Genomic DNA, 24,315 nt, shown 5'->3' with positions numbered 1-24,315 from the left:
ATTTTAAATGCGTACATTTTAATAAAAACTATACTCTGAAGTATATGTTAATGAAAGCTGTAGTGGCAGGATATTATTGCTATTATAACTATTAAGTCAACACCTGGTAGAAATTCCAGAAAGTGTCCTGCCTTTTGAGAAACAGTAGGCATATAAACTAAGGGGAGTAAAACCTATCTTGTGGAGCCCAGAGCGGATTTCTTTAAAAAGTGTTCTGGAAATCTCGGGGCACCCGGCACCAATACTCTTCTTCAATACCTCGGTCTTTTCTGAAAACCAGAATGAACCCCGTCCAGCCCGGGAGTCTGTGACAGAGTAGGTCAGGATGCATTTGGCCAAATTGCCTTCCCCTTTCCGTACTCCACTTGTAATGAACACTGCACTTCTTCTTCACGGCATTTCTGCTGTTTTAAATGGCTTCCTGATAGCTCAGTTGGTTAAGAATCCGCCTGCAATGCAGGAGACCCTGGCTCGAGTCCTGTGTCGGGAAGATCCATGGAGAAGGGATAGGCTATCCACTCCAGTATCCAGTACTCTTGGGCTTCCCTTGTGGCCTCGCTGGTAAAGAATCCGCCCGCAATGCGGGAGACGTGGGTTCAATCCCTGGGTTGGAAGATCCCCTGGGAACGGGAAAGGCTACCCACTCCAGTACTCTGGCCTGGAAAATTCCATGAACTCTACAGTCCATAGGATCGCAAAGAGTCGGATACGACTGAGCCACTTTCACATCAGCGTTAAGACCGCATCTTTCCGCCTGCAATCTACCTACCACCCTGCTTTTCTGTCGCCGAAGGGTGAGGAGGACGGCACCGGAAGTCAGGCTGCGCTGAGCGTGGCTCCTTGCCATACCTCATTTCCGGCGGGCTGGCCTGGCACAGTCCCGCCCCCAGCCGGAAGTGTGTTCGGCTCCGGTTCCGCCTTTGCGCCGTCCCGCAGCCTTTGCCCTCGTTGGGGAGGGACTTCCTGTCTCGTGTGTCCAAGTTCCTCCAAAGTTAGGCTTGGCACCGAGGGCCTATGTGTCAAGCGGTGTGTAGGCGGATATGGCCGCAAATTAACTCGGGGCTAGTGTAAAGATACTCGCCCATTCCTTCTTGCAGTTACCCTCGCTCATCCCCTACCGCACCTCCGTGAGGCCTTGGCCTCCTAAGCGCCCAAGCGAGTGTCTGTCGACAGGTTCGGAGAGGGTCATGGAAGCGCGGCCGCCGGCCCCACGGAGCTTCCTCTGCAGGACGCTGAGTCCTTTTCCTCGGGTCTTTGCTGCCGAAGCTGTGGCCGCCGATCCCAAGGCTCTTGTAGAGGACCAGGAACTGTCTTCCTTCGTCTCAGAACCCCAATACCCGGAATCCGGATGGGACCGCCTCCGGGAGCTGTTTGTCAAAGAGTAAAAGTGCCTACGGTCTGTGGGGAGGGGCTACGAAGGAGGTGACCTGCAGCCTGGGTCATCTGGGGCGAAGGACCCCAGGGTGGTGTGATTTATTTTTGTGGGATTTGGAGTTTAATGTAATGTACTCCAAGCTTTTATCCTAACATTGCTATTTGGTAGTTCTATTGATTGACAGGCCGGTTTTCAGATGGAGAGGGTGAGACTAACTGAAAGTAAAAACTTTTAGGAATGTTTAGGGACTCTAAACATAGTGTTTAATATAATCCCCTGACTTTACAAATTAAAAGAATTAGAGCAAGCTACTTAGTGACCCTAGAACCAACATCTGGAGGACTCCAGTATTCTTTCTCGTGTATCACTTGATCCCAGATTCTGATGCTTCTTGAACACTAGCCCTCCTCCCCGCCACAAAAATGGAGGTTGGAGAGAGAACACAGTTGTTAAAATTTTTATTCTGCCAAATAAGGAATGTATTAAAAAAAACAGTAGCAACGGTTGTTGCAAAGATATTAGCTGGATTCACAAGTAAAGCGGTGTCAGAATAAATGATAAATAACCCTTTAAATTGAATTAACTTTAATGGAAAACTCAGGATAATTAATTTCATCATTTTTATTCCTCACCGGTGAAAAGTTTTCCCTTTTTATGAAGTACTTTACCATATACTATACTGTAATATCAACTGGTTAAATTAACATTGAAGCTTTATTATGTTGCTGAAATAGAGCAGGGGAGCGAGTGGAATCGTATTTAATTACTTTCTTTAGATTTCATCATCTTATTTTAAAGATAATGAGGCCGCCTTTCCATTGGTCATTCCAGATTTATTGGAGATATTTGTGAACGATCCTATGTAGTACACAACAGAAAAGGTTTATTTTTGTTTATTTATTTATTTTTAATTGGAGATAGTTGCTTTACAATGTTGTGTTAGTTTCTGCCGTACAGCAACATGAAACAGCCATAGGTTCCCTTCCTCTTGAACCTCTCCTCCCAGCCTCACACCCCATCCCACACAAGTAAGTTGTCACAGAGCACCAGGTTGGGCTCCCTGTTGTTACACAGCAGCTTCCCATTAGCTGTCTGTTCACTTTACATATGGTAATGTATATATTTCAGTGGTACTGTCTCGATTCTTCCCGCCCTTGCCTGCCCCTGCTTTGTCTATAAGTCTGTTCTCTATGTCTGAATCTCTATTCCTGCCCTACAAATAGGTTCATCGGTACCATTTTTCTAGATTCCATGTATATGCATTAATATATGATACTCATTTTTCTGACTTAACTTCACTCTGTATAACAGGCTCTAAGTTCATCCACCTCACTAGAACTGACTCAAATTCATTTGAAAAAGGTTATTTTGATCAGCTTTATAAACCACAGAATGTTGGAGCTGAAGGAAATTTGAAAGATAATTTAATATAACTTTCATTGTCCCCTCCATGTCATGGGTGAGGAAACCAAGGTTCAGAATGATTGTGTCTACCTGTAGGTCACTTAGCAATGGATGACAGAACCAGAACTACAACCCCATTGTTGCTATTTATAGTCTAGGTCTTTTCCACCACTTTTCCCTGTTTGTTTACCATTCCTTAGTTCTTAGGCCCAAGCATGTAACTTCATAGAGTGTCTGCTGATAATATGGAGAAAAAATATCGCTATGTCATGGAATTTTTCAGAGGATGAAAAAGAGGATATCCTATGCATTTCCTGGCTTGTTAAATCTTCAGCTCTTTTTTCATTTTCTCTTTTCTGAGTTCTCCCACTTTTTATGTAAATGTTTTTGGTTTTATTCATTATACAGGATAAAAATATAAAGTTAAGATTATAGCAGTTTTTCCTATTGATATAAGAATTCGTTTGTCAAGAAATTTTATTTAGGTTTCTCTCTTGTATATGTGGGAACTATAAGAACTCACTGATTCTGATTTCAGAAATGTGGTTGTTAGAATTAGATAAATTAGATAGAATTAGAATGAGATACACACTTATACAGTCTCAGAAGAAAGCAAGTTAGTAGTTTGTAAAAAATTAATATTCAGTAGTTTACTTATGTAGGAAGGCCATTACTTCTAGTAACTAAACACTTACAAACTTAGCTGTTTGTTAGAGCAATTTCCAGAGGACATCTTGGAAGCTGCAATATAGCTTCTAGTTTCTAATGCTTTTGAGAGTAATAGATTGAATGAGATGGTAGCTTTCCCCGTTTATTTTAGGTTGGTCTGTGCTGCCCACTGCATCATGAGCTTTCTCATTCAGTGGTCTTTAATAGTACAGGCCCATCTGAGCATGACATAAAAATTAAATATTCAGAAAGATAAAATTTTGGGTTTTTTTTATGTATAGATATTCATTCTTGCATACATTGTCCTAAAATCCCATAAGTTTTTATAATTTCCAAAAGTTATCTAAAAATTCAAAAAGGGAATTGTTAATTTCTGCATCCAGTTTATAAATTCTTTCTGTTTCCAGGGATATAGTAGAGCTGTAATAGTCATCAAATAAAATAACCCTTTAAAAAACCTTTTTATTGCAGTATAAATAAAATATGCGCCTAGAAAAATGTACATAGGTATACCTGTCAGTGACTTTTCACTAAACCTAACTCTGTATCCAGCCCTAAGAGACTGTTAGTGTCCCAGAAGCTCCCCCTTGTGCCCCTTCTCTGTCACTACCTTCCCAAGAATGACTACTAACCTAACTTCTGAAAGCATAGATTAGTTTTGATTGAGATTTGAGCTACTTGTAATATAATTATTTAATTCATCAGAAGGTTTAATTGGTTCTGCCCATCATGAAAAATTTAAGTCCTGTTTAGCATTTGGGATAATTCTGATCATACTGTCTTTTGGAGAGCAGTATCCATAAACTAATCCCAAACAACATTGTCTTTTTGATGTTTTAGTGAACAGCAGAGAACTTCAAAAGAACTTCAGGATATTTACAAGGCAGCAGTTTCAGCAGGCATCATCGGCTGGGCATATGGGGGAATACCAGCATTTATTCATGCTAAACAGCGCTACATTGAGCAGAGCCAAGCAGAAGTTTACCGCAACCAGCTTGATGCTGTGGTATGTACTGGTGTTCTTATAGTATTTGCGGACATGCCAGTTTTAGCTGTTCACTTTATACTTAATCATCTAGTTAGATAGTAGGGTTGAGAAGATTTAGGAAACAAAGTCTGTACTCAGCAACAATGGAAGTGCTAATGCTATAGTGCATACTCAAACTTTGTCAGACCACTTTTCTTACTAGAATTGATCATGACCATGGCTCTACTTTCTGAAATATATTTCTAATCTCCTGCTGAATCATCAAGGCTCAGCTGTAGTGTATTTATGCTATTCAGAAAGCCTGTGTGCAGTCCACTAGCTCACACTAAAATAATCAGTAACATTTAGAGCTTTACAGTTTGTTGAGTGCTGACTCATTTGTTGTATCTTAAATCTGTACGTCAGTTCTATTGTCCTAGTGAGGAAGTTATGGCTCAGAATTTTTTGTTTTTTAAAATTTGTGGTGTTTTTTTTAATTGTGTCAAGTTTTAAAAGTTGCAAAAGTAGTGCCAGTGTCCTGTAATGTCCATGAGGGATTGATTCCAGGACTCCTGTGGATACCAAAATCCACAAATGCTCGAGTCTTTTATTTTAAAAAAACCATAGTACCATATGTCCCCCATATCCGTGGTTCCACTTCCTCAGGTTCCAAATCTGGGGATACTGAGGGCTGACTGTACAAAGAACTCCTGTACACCTTTCAGTCAGATTCTCCAAATGTTAACATTTTACCACGTTTGCTTTCTTATTCTCTCTGTATAAGGCATGCTGTTATTTTTTTGTGAACTGCTTGGGAGTATGTTTTAGACATGGTGAATGCTTCAGCATACATTTCCTAAAAAACAAAGACATTTTCTTACACAACTACAATATTATCATGCAGTTCAGGACATTAATACTGATAGTGTACTATTATCTTATCAATGGACTTTATGTAAATTTTGCTTATTGTCCCACTAACATTATTTTTAAAGTAAACAAGTTATTAAAATTTTTTTCTGGTCCAGGATCTAGTACTGGATCAGATGTTGAATTTGCCTGTTGTGCCTCTCTAGTCAGTCTCCTTTAATTTGGAACAGTTTTTCTATTGTTCTTTGACTTTCATGACCTCAATATTTTTTAAGACTTGGGCCTTTTATTTTGTATTGTAGAATGTCCCATGATTTGGACATTTGATGTTTTCTGGCAATTAAATTTCACTTAAGTGTTTTCACAGGAATACCCTACAATTGATACTGTATCCTTCCCAGTAAGTAATGATAAGGAGCATGAGATACCTATTTGTCCCTCTACCGGGGATACTTAACTTTAATCACTTAATTAAGATGGTCCTTGCCATGTTTATCCACTATAAAATTATTGAGTTTTTCCCTTTGTGGTCAATAAGTATCTTAGGAATACTTATTAGATACTTTGAGACTATGCAAATATCCTGTTTTTCATCAGTTTTTCACCCTCTGGTTTCAGTAGTCAATGCTGATTCTTTCCTAAAATAGTTATTACGGTGGTGGTAACCAAATGGCCATTTTCTAATTCCATCGTCCATGTATATTTATTGGTTAGTATTCTTCTATAAGGAAGAGCTTTCACTTTTCCTCTATTTGTCCATTTATCCATTTATAATTTATTCAGTGTGGACTTGTTGACTCATGTTATTCTGTGGTTTTCTAATCCATTATTATCATCATTTATTTTGATACCTGGCTTGGATTTAGACTGTTGGAACCCCTTCAGGATAGCTCCTGTGTCCTTTTAATGATGTCTTCATTAGTCTTTGAGCACATCTTTACTTTGGGGCACAGCATGGTGTTTCTGGTTCATCTTTCCAAGCACCAGCCTTGTTTCTTTTAAAATGGCGTTTAAATGACTCAGGGAACTCAAACAGGGGCTCTGTGACAATCTAGAGGAATGGGATGGGGAAGAACGTTTGGGAGGGAGGGGACATGGGTGTACCTATGGCTGATTCTTGTTGATATATGACGGAAAACCACAAAATTCTGTAAAGCAATTATCCTTCAATTAAAAAAAAAAATAAAGTGGCAAAAAGAAAATGGTATTTAGAAACCAAGATCTGGGGCTAGGCATGCTCATTGCTACTGAGGTATGATGGTGTCTAGGCAGATAGAGCTAGGAAATGTGTATGTATGTGTGTGATTTGTATACACTTTCATACATACATATCTCTGTTTCTGTATTTGTCTACCTGTTTACTAAAAACCATGAGTTTGCACTGATACCTTTCAGAGAGGTTTTGACTTGCGTAGTATCATACAGTAGTTAAGACTACACCTAGGGATTCTGTCAGATTCTTTAAAAATCTAGGCTTTACCCTCACAGTATTATGCCAGACTTGCTTCATGGTGGTTAATGAAAATGAGCAGTGGAAACAGACAACCTGACTTCCAATTCTGACTTTATTCTTTGTTGGCTGAGTGATCTTGGTTAGAAACTTCCTTTTTATGCCTTTTAACTCCTGCTTGAAGAAAATGTTGTAAAGATTAAATGAGGTAATATGTTAGCAACTTTTACATAGAAGGTGGTCAGTAAAGATTGGGGTTTTTTTCTTCCTTTCTTCCTCTCGTGCACATCTGTATTACTTTAATCCATACCATTTATAGTTTACTCAGTGTTCCTTCTTTATTTTCTGTTTTTTCTTTTCCCCACAATTTCTTGGAAAAAAGCGTGTCTAATACTGATTTTATGTCTGTCATAGTATTTGTCATATTGATTGTTAGTTGCTATTTAATTGATGAATTACTTGGTTCACACTGCATTTCTTAGTTCCTTTTATACCCTGTGATAGAATAGAGTGCACATGGTACATTTGTTTAAGTTTCAGTAATTGAAGAATGATATTCCTAGAGATTTTCTATTGTTTCTATCTATTTAGGTGTCCCTACCTATCCTACCTATTTCCTAGCTGACATTCCTCCACCACAGTTTTAGAACAGGGAAAGTATCAAGGTGTCTCGGAACCTCACAGCCTTTTTTATTAACTTTAGCAATCTGCCCATCGTGCTGCTACACGAGGCTTCATCCGGTATGGCTGGCGCTGGAGTTGGAGAACAGCCATGTTTGTGACTATATTCAAGTAAGTTCTCTGAATCGTCATGAAGGATTTTAGGTATTCTTTTAGGAACACATTGTTTTAACAAATGAAATTATAAAATCTGAACACCCATGTAAAAGTGATCTATGATACCTTTTTCTCAAGAACTGTTATCTATTTATGCAAAAGATTGGTCCAGCAGTAGTTTTGTGTCCATGGATGATGGTCTGCCAGGCTTCTCTGGTGGCACAGTGGTAAAGATTCCTCCTGCTGTTGCCAGAGATGTGGGTTAGATCCTTGGGTTGGGAAAATTCCCCTGGAGGAGGAGGAGGCAACCCATTCCAGTGTTCTTGCCTGGAAAATTCCATGGACAGAAGGAGCCTGGAGAGCTATAGTCTGTGGGGTCATCGCAAAGTGTTAGACATGACTGAGCACTTTGCACAACTGAGCACTCAAGCACATGAAGGCGTGCCAACTAGTATCAAAATAGATACAGGGCTGCTAAATCAGAGGAATTCTGCAGAACTTTTCTTTACTTTTCTGTTGCTTATTGGCATATTATAGCAATCTGAAACACACTCACTGAAGGAGCCTACAGGGACCAGGGATTGACATAGTAGGCTCTTCTAAACTAACACGTATCACTTTAGTGAAAGTTAAAGTCAAGAAGGTAATTGAGATACGCTTTAAATTTTGTTTTCTTCTTCCTTCCTAGTACAGTTAACACTGGTCTAAATGTTTACCGAAATAAAAATGCCTTAAGTCATTTTGTCATTGCAGGAGGTAAGACATTTTTGTTCATATTTCATATTTCAGTCTCAAATATGGTTTAGGGAACATGTAAGGTCTTATAAGTCATGGCTTCTGAATTCTTAGGTTGGCTTCTCATCACATCTCATTTAACATTCATGCAAGATATATGGAAAATGTGCTTGGTCTTTGGTATACTTAGTGAACAAAACATAAAAAAGTCTTTGCCTTCATTGAGTTTTATCATCTAATGTCTATGGGATAAAATAGGTTGCTATGATAAAAAGTAATAAATAGGTGAGGAGGTAGGATCTAATGTGGACAGGCTGATCAATTTCTAAGGAAATGACATTTAAGCTGATAGCTTAAGAATGGGAAAGAGCAGGCCTTGCAGAGAAGAGTCACCTAAGCAGGGGTAACGTCAAGGGTGAAGGCTCTAAGGCTCTAAGGTTTCTCAAATGTAGGATAATATGACTGCAACATAGTGAATGAGGGGAAGAGTGGCTTGAGAGAATTGTGAGGTGAAGTAGAGAGGAGCCAGATTTTTCATGATAAGAAATTAGATTTTGTTTTAAAGCACTCTGCCTCTGGTAGACATGCCCTCTTTAAAATGAACATTTAAAAAAGTGTTGAACATTTTCATTACATTTCTAGTACAAATCCAGCACATTTCCCGAAATGTAAATGAAGTTAACTGCCATTTAGATGCAAACATTCACTAATTCATGTATATTCCCTCACATAAAAAAAAATACATATGCTTCACATAACAGTTTTTTACTTTTTGTTTGGAAATAGCTTCAAGCTTATAGAAAGTTGCAAAAATAAAAGTAATACAAGGAATACCATGAGCAGTATCCTTTAGTACAAAGATTCTGTTATTGTTAAGAACTTTTTTAAGCTCCCCACCCCATGCCTATCCTGTTTCTATTTTTTTCCCCATCTATTTGCCGTGAAGTGATGGAACCAGATGCCATGATCTTAGTTTTTGAATGTTGAGTTTTAAGCCAGTTTTTTCACTCTTTCACCTTCATCAAAAGGCTCTTTAGTTCCTCTTCACTTTCTGCCATTAGGGTGAAGTGACAGACTTTATTTTCTTGGGCTCCCAAAATTACTGCAGATGGTGACTGTAGCCATGAAATTGAAAGACGCTTGCTCCTTGAAAGAAAAGCTATGACAAACCTAGACAGTGTATTGAAAAGCAGAGGCATCACTTTGCCAGCAAAGGTCTGTCTAGTCAAAGCTGTGGTTTTTGCAGTAATCAAGTATGGATGTGAGAGTTGGACAATAAAGAAGGCTGAGTGCTGAAGAATTGATGCTTTTGAACTGTGGTGCTGGAGAGGACTCTTCAGAGTCTCTTGGACCACAGGGAGATCAAACCAGTTAATCCTAAAGTTAATCAGTACTAAATATTCATTGGAAGGACTGATGCTGAAGCTGAAGCTCTAGTGTTTTGGCCACCTGATGTGAAGAACCAACTCATTGGAAAAGACCCTGATGCTGGGAAAGATTGAAGGCAGAAGAAGGGGACAACAGAGAATGAGTTGGTTGGATGGCATCACAATTCAATGGACATGAGTTTGAGCAAACTCCGGGAGATAGTGAAGAACATGGTGTGCTGCAGTCCATGGAGTTGCAAAGAGTTGGACATGACTGAGCGACTGAACAACAGCCACCACCCACCTCTGGCTGCAAAGCATGTGGAATCTTAGTTACCGGACTAGAGGTTGAACCCACGCTGTTGGCAGTGAAAGTGCAGAGCCCTAACGTCTGGGCCGCCAGGGAATTCCCAGTTGCTAACATTTTAGCCAATTTGCTTTATCACTTATGCTCTTTGTTTTAGGTGTACTCTCTCTTTTTCTGTGAATACACAGGCAAACACACATATACATAATTTGAGCTTAACATTTTAATGAAAACATTTAAAAACATGAAATGAGAGATCAGTATTAATAGCATTGGAGCAGCTAGAACTTGCCCTGTTTTAACTTGTGAAAAATTTTACATGGATATTCTATAGTGCCTATATCCAAAGAAAACTTGTGTTTCTGCCCTCACTTGCTCCTCATATTTACTCCTGCTATATGTTTTTTGTCATCTACCCTGTTAAATTCCAAAACTGAAAATCAGTTAATGATGTGGTTCTGCCCTTTATATCCCCTTTCCAAACTTCTAGTTCTGTCAGTCTTATTTCTTAAGTATTTGGACTCTCTCACCTCCTCTTTTCCCACTGCTACTGCAGGTTTTCCCTGTTTATCATCTTGGTTTGCTTCAAACCTCTACTGTCATCTGATTTTTTTTTTGAAATATGAGTATGATTTTAGCACTTTTCTGCTTCAGACTTCATCACACTAAGGTCAGTTCTTTTTTTTTTTTAAGGTCGGTTCTTGACCTGATCTCCATGTACCACTCTTACACGACCCTTATAATCTACTTTGATTTCTCAAACCCAGCATATTCTTGCTTTACAAGAATTCTTGCTTGAATCCAACTTTCCACTCCCATAACTAATTTTATTCAGCTCCATACTTAACACCTGTCTTTCAAGGTTGAGTACATCTGTCTGCCTCAGCTTCCTCAGAGGGTTCTCCTAGCTCCCATTTTCCTCTCTTGGGTGCCTTTCCCCTGTGTTCTCATAATTCACTGTAAACAGTTTTATCAAAGCATTTATAACACTGTGTTGTAGCAGTTTACTTGTTTTGCTTCCCTACTAGACAACTCGCTAAAATTCAGAGACAGTGTTTGCCTTTTATGTCACAATTGTTTGACATATAGCAGGGTAGAGTAAAGGTTTCTCAATTGGATGTAAATATTACTAAAATAAGAATAGAAAAATATATATGATAGAAAATATATTTTTATCTCAAACCAGCAACCAACATTAAAATAAATAACACTAAAATTTAAAAAAATTTATCCTGAAGTCAGAATCAGGTAAGGAGGTCTTCTCTTACCACTATTGTTTGAACACTTATAAAAGTATTTTCAGTATCCAGGGAGCTTGGCAAATCCTTTCCTCCAAAAGTAATAATAAAATTGGGCAAAGTTATCAAAAACAACCTCTTAAAGATCCTGGAACTGAGCAAGGGCACACAACAAGTTGAGAAGCATTTATTTAAGAATTTCTACTAAATCTTGGTAAGAACAATGGGAGTCTGTAGTGTTTCAGCCTGAGGCTGCTGCCACCTAATGCCGAACTCCATGATATAAAAGTTCCACAAGGGCAGGGCAGGCTGGGAAGACCAATACTAATGTTGGAGATGACTGACTTGATTTGGAGCAGAGCACAGAAAATTCTGTGCCTCAGGGTGTTGCTGAAAACAATAGCAAACACTTAGGAAAGAACAACATCACACAGCTAACTGGAGGTTTTGGTGTTTGGGGCAAGCAGTCGTTTAGTGGATGAGGTAGAATTTTACCAAAGACATCCAGAGAACAAGAAACCCAACGGAGACTTCATTAAGAACCTACTAATCCCCAGAACTCCAGAAGGTTACCTGTCTGTGTAAGCACACTCAGGAGAGACTGGTGAGGGCCCTAGCAAGCTGCTTATCTGCTTAATTGTGAGGCCTCATGAACACAGAAAGTAAAAGCCAGATTTATAAACTGCCTAAACCTTGACTGTGTTCTTCAAGCCACAGACAGATCCATTGACAAAAGGTGACAGCCTTACTGGCTTAAAATGTGTAATCACAGCCACTGACAAATCACTGGCTGTCTGCCAAGCTAGTGTGATTCCTAGGAAGCCAGACATAAAACAGAGACCTCTGTGGCTGCACTCTACTAAACAAGAAAACTAAGACTCCACAGAATTGGTTCAGGCAAATCACTATAGCAAAGGACCACAGCCATGCCCTAGGTAGGAAGATATTCCAACTCCAAGTTGTAGCAGACAGAAGACTTTAAGCGTTTAAAATAATTAAAATGTGATGATGGTTATCAAACAGAAAATATCACTAAAGATAGAAATTATTTTTAAGAGTCAAATGAATATTCTGGAGTTGATAAATACAGTAATGGAAATTAAAGATTCACTGGAGAGAAGGCCCTCAACAGCCAGTTTGAGAGAGTGTGGGAGAATCAATGAACTTGAAGATAGATCAATATAGGTTATCTTTTATGAAGGACAGAATTTTTAAAAATGAAGACAAATGAATAGAGCCTCAGAGATCTGTGGGACACAATCAAGAATATGGATAATGGAGAGGAAAGGAAAAAAAGGGAAGGAAAAGAATTTTAAGAAATTATGACCACAGACTTCCCAAATTTTATGAAAAATATCTACACATCCAAGAATCTCAACAAACTCCAGGAAGAATAAATGTGAAAAGATTCACACCTAGACACATAATAGTTACACTATTGAAAGATAGAGAAAAATCATGAAATAGAAAAGTTAAAAAATGAATATATTATACTTAAATAAGAAATATGAACCTCAAATGTTAATGTTTAAAAATGTTACCACCTGAAATGGCATTTGTGTTGTGCATAGTGAAAGAGGAAAATGAATGGACATCTTGGGTGTACAGTCTTAGCGGTAAGGAAAAAGGACCTATGCTCCAGCCACCAGGTGGCAATGTAGGCCAACTGCCCACTTGCAGGCATGCTGGAGAGGTGAAGCTTGGCAGTACAGAGCCGGTGAGGCTGGGGACGTCCCTGGTGGTATGGCCGTTCTACTGTAGGAGGCACGGGTTCTGTCCCTGCCTGGGGAACTAAGATCCCACATGCCATGCAGCGTGTCCAAAAAGAAAAAAGAAAGGGCGAAGCTGGGGAAAGACATGAACTGCAAGTGGCTAGTGAAGATTTTTATTGTTTATTTGGAGAAAACTTTCCTTAAAGCAGGAAGAAATAAAAGAGGTAGAAGTGAAGAAATAACAGATTTTTAAGGTGAGGTTAGCACAAAAGCAGAATGAGAAGAGGCTGGGTCCATAGAACCCACTGAGCAGTTCTGTTAAAGGGACGTTTCTTCTTTAAACTTGCAGAGTGGATGAGAACCTGGCCATATGAGAAGTCTAGGTTGTGATATATTAATGTTGGGTTCAAAAAGCTTACTTGGAGATTTATGTCCTTATAGAAGGAACATGTTTAAATGGAACTCTGGTGTTTAAAAATGATTTGATACTGCTTTTTGTTTCTTTTAAAATAGCTGTCACAGGAAGTCTTTTTAGAATAAACTTAGGCCTGCATGGCCTAGTAGCTGGTGGCATAATTGGAGCCTTGCTGGGGTAAGTGTTAACATACTTTGATTCTAAGTTAATATAACTTATTAATTAATTATTAATTAATTCATTATTGCCTTGCCTGTTAAAAATCTGAATCATTTCTAAAGAACAAATTTAATCCTTAGAGGATTTAATCCCATAAAAGGTCTCTAGTCTTGTATTGAGCTTCCCTAGTGGCTCAGTCAGTAAAAAATCTGCCTGCCGTGCAGGAGACCTGGGTTCAATCCCTGGGTTGGAAAGATCCCTTGGAGGAGGGCATGGCAACCCATTCCAGTATTCTTGCCTGGAGAATCCCCATGGACAGAGGAGCCTGGTGGGCTGCAGTCCTTGGAATCACAAAGAGTTGGACACAACTGAGCGACTAAGCATAGCACAGCACAGTCTTGTATTGGTAGTAGCTTTGATTGTCCAGTTCTGATTGTATCCCAGTTGTTGATTTTACTTCTGGTCTTTACTGGGTAAAAACTGTTTAAATATCATTAACACCTGAAACTAAGGTTTGAACACAGATACTTATAAAGAGTAGGAAAAAGGAATAAGAAACAGCTAACAAGCACATAAAAAAAAATATATGGGGGTTAGGTTTGTTTATTTAGTTTAATAAATTTTAAGACTTTTCTTCTCCAACTTTTTACTTTGAAACATTTCAAACCTGTAGAAAAGTTGAGGTAATTAGTATGTTGAACACCCATATAATCTTCACTTAGATTCACCATTTGTTCACATTTTTCCATATTTGTTTTCTCTCTCTCAGTATTTGTGTGAGACATGTGTATATTTCTTTTTGTTTGAACCATTTGAAGTACTTGAGACCTCATAATTCTTCAGCCCTAAATACATCAGCATGTATTTCCCAGGAGAAAGAATATTCTCCAATGATTTCACAGTACAATTATCACAATAAATGATTTACCATTGATTCAATACTATTTAAGATAAAGTCCATATTCAGAATTCCTGTTATTACAATAATGCTCTATGTGTGTGTGTATATAATACATGATTTTGTAGAATCCCGGATTAAATTGTATTTTGTTGTCATGTCTCTTTAGATTCCTTTAAGCTAGACTAGTTCCACGCCTGATTTTCCCCCAGAATATTTCTCAGTTTTGTTTGATTATCCCCTCATGATTAGATTTGGGTTTAACGTTTTCATCAAGATTACAACACAGGCAAAGTTGTGTCCTTCTCAGTGTATGTCAAGAGACATATTATGTCACCCCTTGTAAGTGATATAACTTTTCTGTTGCTGTGTAACAAATTAACCACACACTAAGAAGCTTCAAACACTACCCATTTATTATATCACTTTTCTGTAGGTCCGAAGTCTGGATGGGCTCAGATGGGTTCTCTTCTTAGTATTTCACGAGGCTAAAATCAAGGTGTTGGTCAGGCAGGCTCTTACCTGGAGGCTCTGTGGGAAGAATTTGTTTCCATAAAATTCAGGTTGTTGACAGAACCATTGTGACTGTAGGTCTGAATTCCCTGTTTCCTGGGTGGCTGTCAGGCACCATCTTGTTCCTAGAGGCATCCACATTCCTTCTCCATGCCCCCTCCATGTTCAAACCAGCAGCCAGCATGTTGAATCCTTCTCATACTTTGAATCTCTCTGACTTCCATTCTGCCACCAACTGGAAAAAACTCTGTATTCAGAGGGTTCACACACATAATCTCCTTTTTGATTAACTCATTCAAGTGATCAGCAACCTTAGTTACATCTGCAAAATCCACTTTGCTGCATAACATAATCATGGGCATAATTTCTCATCATATACTCATATTTGAGAAATTAGGGCAGGAAATTTTGGGGGACCATTTTAGAATTCTGCTTAGCACATTTGGTATTTACTAAATTTCCCCACTGCAAAGTTATCTTTTTCCATTGTGTTTAATAAGTAATCTGTGGGGTACGGTAGTGTGAATTATCTACTCTCCAGCTATTTTTTAGTGGTTTTAATGATCCATTGATGATCCCTAATGTAATCAGTTATTATTTAATATAAAACTGATTACAAAATGTTGATTTGCTAGTTTTGTCATTTCTTCTGTCTTTATTAGTTGGCATTCACCTGAATAGAAAGAAGAGCTCTCCCTCACCTTCCAAATTTGTTTTAAAATTCATCATTTGATGATCTGTTGACATTTTTGTTTTCCTGTTAATATACCAACTTGGTTTGAAGGGGAAAATTGTTGAAATTAGCTGCAAAAATTTTTTTTATTGTGGTTAAAAAACACACATAACATAAAAATTACCATCTTAACCACTTTTAAGTGTACAGTTCAGTAGTGTTAACTATATTCACATTGTTGTGCAACAGGTCTCTAGAACTTTTTCATCTTGCAGACCTGAAATTCTGTACCCATTAAACACCGTGCTCCCTTCCCCCATCCCCACACAGCCTTTGGCAACCACCTTTCTACTTTCTGTTTCTGTGATTTTTGCTACTATGAGTAATTCATATTAGTGAAATCATGTATTTTTCCTTTTGTAACTGGCATATTTCACTAAGCATAATGTCCTTGATTTTAATCCATGTGACAGGATCTTCCTTTTGGGGACTGTGTAATATTCCATTGTATATACAGTTCCATATTTTGTTATCCATTCATCATCAGCAAACATTTCCACCTAGCAAAAATAATTTTTAAAATGTGGTTACAATGTTAAGTAAGGAATTTAAGTTGTATCAGAGTAAAAAACTCCTTCTCTTTGGAAATATGAACAAAACCCTCATCATTACTGTGATAATTGTTATCTAAGTCATTTTCTCAGTGGGTAACTATTGGCATTCTGAGTGAGACAGTTGTGCCAGACTCTTGAATTTTAGGATATTTTGGCAGCTCCAACCCCCAAAGCCAGTAGCATCCTTCTCCCAACCAAAAGTACCCTTCACATTTCTTGCCCCTTACAGGGTCTGGTCCCATTTCTAGTATGAATTTCTTTTCTGAGAAACCTTCAGTATAAAGCTGCTAACTAGAACTTATAAATACATTTTTTACTAGTTTATTTATCTTTCATGATTTAAAAAAAAAAAAAGAGCCAGTTTATAGACCTGTTGTTTTTATACCAGTTAAATTTAGGATGTTGCAATGATTGTTTTTCCTGTTGTTCAAACCAGGAAGGAAATTATCTTACTCTTTTTTTAATTTGACAAGGATGCTTTAACTGTCAGATGTCCCGGCACCTGTCAGTGAGCCAGTGGTTTGGTTAGTGTTACTCGTGCCTTAGCAGAAATCCTCTCATTCTGCATGGTCTCATGGCTCTTTCTTCTAAACGTTCCTTCTGCCTCCTCCTCAGCACTCCTATAGGAAGCCTTTTGATGGCACTTCAGATGTACTGTGGTGAGACAGTTCAGGAGAGAAAACAGAAGGATCGAAAAGCATTCCAGGAGCTGAAACTGGAAGAACGGTAAGGAGTGTGTTAAGACTGGATTGTTTGGCTTTTGTGTCCGCAGACTGATGCTTTCTGAAACAGGTACTCTAAATTGCTGCTCAAGTCAGACTTTCTTTTTACTGAGTCTTTCACCCGGTACCCTGCTTGGTCTTTAATATTTTTAATTAAGGAGAATGGAAAAATGAAAGATACTAATTGAGAACCTTTCCTTAGATACATTTTTTTAAGTTAAATATTATAAATCTTATTTGGTTGCATATTTTTTCTTTTCCTATGTTTTTGACTGCATTGGAAATTACGTAAAGGAAATGAATAGCAGTGAGTGAGCTTCACTTGGCTTTACTTAAAAGATGATATCCTTGTTTACACATACGTCTATGAACATTACGTAGCATGTTAGGTCTCCACATTTAATTATTATACTTCTTGCTGTGGCTGCAATGGGTGTTAGGTACGTATAGTGGCTCTTCATAGACCAGATGTTACTGAGAAGGATGCAGACTGTCGCTTGTTCATATAGTCACTCCCTGGGATCCAGTGATGGCCAACTTCCTGCTAATTTTTGTAAGATCATCATAATAGTCTGCCGTCTAGTGCTTTGGTACAAATGATTCTCACGGTTCTGCTTCCTGCACACTAAGATGACATCTGCCGCTGCTTCTTTGGTAGTTTGGTAGATAAGAAGTCTTCTTTTTCCCTTGGTTTTATTTGAAACTTCATTTGTGCTACATGCACACACACACACGTACACACTCACATAGACATACATGGAAATTCTTAATATCTATAAACCTGTTGTCCAAGGACTTAGGTACTATAGGAGAAAAAGCATTGATTTGGAGCCAGTGAAACCTTGAAAACAAATCTTAAATACCAGCTAGACTATTAATTCTATGAACATAGATGTTTTCTTTCAAGCCATCAGTTTTCTCAGCTGTTGTAAGGGCAGAATCACACCACAGTGTCCAACATATGTTTGTTCCTTCTTCTTCTCCATAGTAAGAGGGTGAGTGAGATATGAAGCTATTATAAAGCACTTAAAATTCTGACTGCCAGCATAAAATTTGATATTATGGAGGGTTGAAAGCACAGAAGCATTAGCTTATTTCTAGTTCTCTAGGTGTCATGAGACTTCTTTTTTAAAAAAGAATCTTTGAGAAAGGAGTTGGAAAGTAAGGAAAATGCATGATTCTTTGACAGAGGAAGTGACGGAAGGATTAACGTATGGAAAAATATGCACAAGAATTGTATTCCAGTCAGGAAAAGGAAGCTAGAGAAGTGGATCAGTTATTTAGAGTTGAAAAACCTCAAGCATGGGTAAAAAACTGGATTTATAGAAATGAAAAGAGTATTTTGGCAGAAGGAAATAGTGTCACTGTGTCAGTGTCAGAAGTGTTTAGGTTATTTATATGTACAAATATATATGTGGTATTTCTGAGGACAGTTAATAAATAGTTAAGAACTTTTTAAATGTCTGCTTCTTTGCTTGAAAATAACTTCAGTATAGAGAAATCAACAAAGTGAAAATCTGAAAAATTGCCTTAGTAAGCAGAAAATCTAGAACACTGGCTATATTTTCCATAGAGACATAGAAGAAATGATCAAGTCTTCTTATGAAAGTCATGGGTGACCTTGATAATCACTTAAAGAAAGGAAGACACTAATACTTGACTTAGAAGAAGAACCGATCTCTTATTTGAAAATTAGATATTTTAACTCGTAGTAAATATACGTCTGTAGTGGTGTCCTATCTGACTTCTCTGTATCGAGATTACCAATGTTATAACCTTTGTGTGTGTCCTACAAGATCTGTCAACAGAGTTTAACAGAGTGGCAGGGGGTTTCACATCCCCCTCGGCCCTGAGGGCAAGAGCACAGACTGGTTCCAAGGCTCACATACAAGCTCAAGGTGTTTTAGCAACTGCAAGTCACTGCTGAGAGAGCTCTGGAATAGCTTAAGGATCAGAGCTACTGCCCTGGAAATGTCCATTTTGGTAATGTGAGGCTCCTACTTGGCTTGTAAGTGAAACAGGTTATGAGAGAGAAGAAAGTCTTGTACTTGAAGTGCAAGGAGAAGTATTTGCTCATAAGTTGTAGGAGAGAATATGATAAATACGATCTTTCTTAAGAAAGAAAAACTCTAAAATAGAAAAGCAAAAAAGCCAAAAAAATAGAACAGTACTTGCTATATCTTTCTTGTACTTTCATTACAGGAAAGCCAGACTACAATTTACTGACCTCCTCCCTGAAGAAATTGAAAGTAATTTACAGAAAGATCGATCCAAGGATGACGCTCAGAAAATTGAAGCACTGCTAAATCTTCCTAGAAACCCTTCATCAACAGATAAACAAGACAAAGACTAAACATGCTCTGGACTTGAAACTCGGTGGAGAGTTGAAGGGAGCTATGTCACCGTGTCTATAGCATGCCAGTTGCTTGGGCTGCTGACACATGTAAGCGCTGGCATCTGTAGTGGCACAGTGACTTGCTCTTGCTTTTTTTTAACCAAAAATTGGGCTCTTGTACTCTTACTTTACTCTTCCTTAGATTTAAGTACATACTTGTATCTGCATTGATTGATCAATATAGATTTCCTTTCTCTGGATTTTACAATAGTAAATTAAGAGTTCCCAAAAGATTAAAGTTGAATTCTACAGGTTGTAAATTTATTCTTGTAGCCCTTTAAAAGAGTACTGTAGTGATCACTAGGAGAAGGAGAAGAAAGAACCAGGTAAGGCAGATGATCTGTGAAACCCTTGTGCCCTTGGGTCCTAGAAACAGTAAGAACCTAAATGTGTAGTTGCATTTGGTTTTGTTTTAATACAAATCAGAGATGGTTCCTATGCCATTTGAAATAAAATAAAACTTAACAAAAAGGAGGTAGATGAGAATTATTAAAGAAACAGCCCGACCTTGTTCTCTCACTCAGTAATGCTGACAAGTATGTCTCCTGTGGTATACAAGAGCTGCTCAGGGTACACTGTCTCTATACTCCAGGAGCTTGCTGCCTGAGAAGGAAGCTGCCCTGCAGAGTATAACTTTTATTAAATGAGAGGGCAGAATGGCTGAACCAAGTGTACTGAAAGGAGAAAACTGCTAGTGCTTTGTTTTGGTGTTAGACCTCTTAGTTCCTACTCTGACAATACTGTTGTTCGCATGAGCAGTGTTTGTGAAGCAGCCTAGAGTAGTGGCTAAAGCTGTGGGCTCTGGAGGCAGACCACAGGCTTGGAATCTCAGCCCTGGGGCTTCGCAGTCATGTGACTTACAGCCAAGCCATTTTATTTTAGGTCTCAAGTTTTCACGTCTGTTAAACAGTATGTATCTCAGAATAGATACTAAATGAAATGATGTGTGTAAGACATAGCACAACACTGTGGCACACAGGACATTGTCTAACAACAGATATTAGCAGTTAAAAGGATATGAGAACCTCTGCACCAGCATAATCATCCCATTCACAAATTGCTGACAGATTGGCAGTTTATTGTTTTATTCATGCCCATGTATAGATTAAATCTTTCAACTGGAAATTATAAAATTAGATGGTTGGTTTTAAAATAATTTTATTAATAAAGTAAAATATAACTCCTTTAACACATTTATTAAATGTAATAAGCAATAATTTACTATAATTTATTTAAAGTACAAATAAGCTGTCTCTTAGGTTTGTACTGGCTATTACTTTTTTTTAATCATGTCCAAGGATTATGACTCTTAATGAAGCAATTCCTGGGCTTTTTTTTTTTTTTTTTGGTTATTGTTTTTTAATTCTTGTAAGTCTACTACCTTTATTTTCTTTTGAATTTTGTTCTGTAAGAAACCATTTAAAAGTGTACCCCTGTTCCTCAGACTGTATAGAATAATCTAATTTTTATAGCTACTGAAATGAAACATTTTAAATCCTGCCACATTTGAGAAACTTGGTCAAACTCTTGCTGTTCAACTCCAGATTTTCAAATGAGAATGTCTAACTGACCAGGTCCACTCCTGGTCCAGTGAGCATGGAAGGCAATTTCAGAGAAAGAGGAGTCTTGAGTTAAGTCATGTAAGAACAGCAGTTGGCCACTTCTTTCTTTTCACTTCCCTGACGTCAGGGGGATCCAGAAATACTGCAAAGCAAAAGCCACTTTAGGGATCTGAGGAAGCCCTTTGGAATGCTGTTTTCATTACTTCAATCAATTTCTGCTAAAGACAGCTTACTCTTTAGTACATACACAATGAAATGATATCATTTTAAATGAGAACCTTCTCATAAAGATTTTACAAATGAGATTAAACGAGCATAAAGCCATTTAAGGAGAGTATCAGTCCAATGTGAACCAAACATTACCACTCTCCAACCTTACTAGTGCTTTGGGGTGTACAGTAAGTCCCCTACGTATGAACGAATTCCGTTCTGAGAGCATGCTTGTAAGTCCAGCAAAATTAGCTTAGGGACCCAGCTAACACAATTGGCTGTATACTGCTGCTTTTACGCTTCTGGACATCCTGGGCTTGAAATAAAGATGCTGTACTACTGTACTCTATATAGTACTGTAAAGTACACAAAAGCACAGTCACTTATAGAGAATGCGTGAGACAGTGTACGCCAGACACGTGAACTGACTTACATGATTGGACATGTGAATGCACGTTCACAATTTTGAAAGTTTGCCACTTGTTAATAAGTGCAAACAGAATGACTTTATTTACAGATTTTGCTGAATTGTTTTTTTATAGGAGCAACTAAAAAATCAATACTATGAAAAGTCCAAATGAATGCTTTTTGATAATTGCTTGGGAAAAAGTTGGTAAGCTTTTATATACAATACAATATTTACTTTTCTACACAAAGTAAATATTGTATTAGAGAACAAGGGCATAACAATATATGTAATACACAGTGCCAATCTTTGTGGTTAAGACTGAGGCTATCAATAAACTGTTAAGGAGAAAAATGCAAATTTCCCTAAGAAAAGATTTAGAGAAAGTTGTGTAAGTGTGCAAAACACACACTTTTTTCTGTTTAAAATTTATGATCTAACCAATAACTTATTCTAGAAAGTAACTACAAATGAAATAGCTCATAAGTTCACTTTTGAATTAAAAATTGGCATAATACCTATTTTGTTACTTCAAAGACTTTTAAAGGAATTAAAATTTATTTTTAGTTAAAAGTTCACAACTTGGGGGTTCATATGTAGGGGACTTACTGTATAAGTCATTCATCCTACATGTCAGAGGAAATTAGTTTTAGATGGATCTACTTTCTCCTGAACCTAGTTGAGAAGTGGGAAAGCCAAAAAGGAGAACACAGTGAGAATAAAATCCTGGCTAAATACCAGTAATATTTCCATTGTCTTCTAGGTGTACTTAAAACAGACTTCCCATACATTAACATTAGATTGCTTTTGACAGCATGACATCCTCCATTCCTTCATCACACCAAGTCTTTTGAGATGGACCTAGATGATACTGAATAAATTCTGTTTCCAGAAGCACTTTGATGGATACATGTGTGTGTATACACACAAAACAGTCAGTAGCACAGAGCCCGATTCGTGAAGGAAAAGAACACCAGAGCCAGAGCACCAAATCTGGGTTCTGGCCCTGACCTTTGTAATTCAGGTCACCACGCAGGACTTCGAGATCCTTGTCATTAGTAAGTGGTTTTCACTAATGTCTCTTCCAGGCCTAAAGAATTCCATGTTTCCAAATCCTTGGGCAAGGTCACCAGAACTACTTCTGTCCCCATCATACTCCTCTAGTCACTTTCAGCAAAGCCACTGGAGTGAAGGGGCTCCTAGAGAACAGATACAGGAAGGTCGAGGTGGGATAACCCTGGCTGTTCGCGGAAGCACCAAGAAGAGGCCAATCTCAGAAAGAGGTAGGACCTGAAGAAAACATTTAAAAATTTTTTTATATTTTTTTATCGCAAGGGTATTCCCAGCTTGAGGTACCATTATAGATACTAATCTTGATGGCTAAACGACATAAAGGCAGGTCTAAAGTATGAGAGAATTTAGGACAGGTCTGACGAATTTTACTACAGAAAATATTGCATTATTATGTACCAGCAGTCACCAACCAATCAAACATTTATCGATAAAGGTGCTCACTCAGCTATGTGTGGGACAAAGGTGTATCAGGCATGCTTGCTCTTCTCAGTAAGCCTACAATTTGGTAAAGAATGAAAATAAACCCAGGGTGGAGAGTGATGTGCCTGAGAGAGTACAACTGTGGCGGTCAGAGGCAGAGCTGCTTGAACTGGACAGCATGGCCACAGAAGACTTGTGTAGGGGATTGCGTTCCAGGCTTCCTTCAGGTGACTGAGCAGAAAACTTTTAAGATGGAAGGAAAGTCAGGGAAATGCAAGGTAATTGCAGAACTGAGGGGAACATTCTGGGAAGGGCATCCTGGGGAATGAGTAAGTTGTAAGGAAAGCAGAATTGGAACCTGAGAGACTGCTGTGGGGGAATTACACATAGGCTGCTATGGAGCCATGAAAGGAATCTGAGCTTGATGTCCAGTTTGGGTTCTGGTTCTTTATCTGTCTGACTTAAGGCAGATCACTCAAGGTCTTGGAGGCTTGAGTTTCTCTCCATAAAACCGATCTTGCTCAGATCACCAGCCCAGGTTGGATGCATGAGATGGGTGCTCAGGGCTGGTGCACTGGGAAGACCCAGAGGGATGGGATGGAGAGGGAGGCGGGAGCGGGGATCGGGATGGGGAACACATGTAAATCCATGGCTGATTCATGTCAATGTATGGCAAAAACCACTACAATATTGTAAAGTAATTAGCCTCCAATGAATAAAAATAAATGGAAAAAGAAAAAAATAAAAATAAAAAGTAAAAAAAAACAACAAAAAAACCCCGATCTTGCTTATAGAGATTTTTTATAAGATGAAATAATGCTTTTGTAAAGAAAACTAAGATCATGGCATCAGGTCCCATCACTTCATGGCAAATAGATGGGGAAACTGGAAACAGAGACTTGGGCTCCAAAATCACTGCAGGTGGTGACTGCATCCATGAAATTAAAAGACACTTTCTCCATGGAAGAAAAGCTATGACCAACCTAGACAGCATATTAAAAAGCAGAGATATTACTTTGCCAACAGAGGCCCATCCAAAGCTATGGTTTTTCCAGTAGTCATGTATGGATGTGAGAGTTGGACTATAAAGAAAACTGAGTGCCGAAGAATTGATGCTTTTGAACTGTGGTGTTGGAGAAGACTCTTGAGAGTCCCGTGGACTGCAAGGAGTCCAACCAGTCCATCCTAAAGGAAATCAGTCCTGAATATTCATTGGAAGGACTGATGCTGAAGCTGAAGCTCCAACACTTTGGCCACCTGATTTGAAGAACTGGCTCATTGGAAAAGACCCTGATGTTGGGAAAGATTGAAGGTAGGAGGAGAAGGGGATAACAGAGGATGAGATGGTTGGATGGCATCACCGACTCAATGGACCTGAGTTTG

The 24,315-nt window shown here is 38.4% G+C and overlaps 2 protein-coding genes across 6 annotated transcripts in view; one reads left to right on the top strand and one right to left on the bottom strand.

The window, feature by feature from the left end:
- Positions 1-945: 945 nt before the first annotated feature.
- TIMMDC1 (translocase of inner mitochondrial membrane domain containing 1) lies at positions 946-19,734 on the top strand. The gene is made up of 7 exons (XM_043874348.1): positions 946-1,381; positions 4,289-4,454; positions 7,439-7,527; positions 8,201-8,268; positions 13,385-13,463; positions 16,759-16,869; positions 19,068-19,734. The coding sequence occupies exons 1-7, from the start codon at positions 1,188-1,190 to the stop codon at positions 19,216-19,218; spliced, it is 858 nt and encodes a 285-aa protein (XP_043730283.1). The 5' UTR covers positions 946-1,187; the 3' UTR covers positions 19,219-19,734.
- Positions 14,963-24,315, bottom strand: part of CD80 (CD80 molecule) — a 33,576-nt gene continuing 24,223 nt past the window's right edge. For 4 of the 5 annotated variants that reach the window (XR_006335284.1, XM_043874345.1, XM_043874346.1 and 1 more), the window contains one exon: positions 21,831-22,728. The gene's annotated coding sequence lies outside the window, so the exon portion shown is untranslated. Of the gene's footprint in view, positions 15,092-21,830; positions 22,729-24,315 lie in introns of those variants that run through there. The other variant, XM_043874347.1, reaches the window with a different exon arrangement.

Source organism: Cervus elaphus, chromosome 19 (genome assembly GCF_910594005.1).
Source record: "Cervus elaphus chromosome 19, mCerEla1.1, whole genome shotgun sequence".
NCBI lineage: Eukaryota > Metazoa > Chordata > Mammalia > Artiodactyla > Cervidae > Cervus > Cervus elaphus.
Note: the sequence above shows the minus strand (reverse complement) of the source record. Positions and strands in the feature narration are given on the sequence as shown.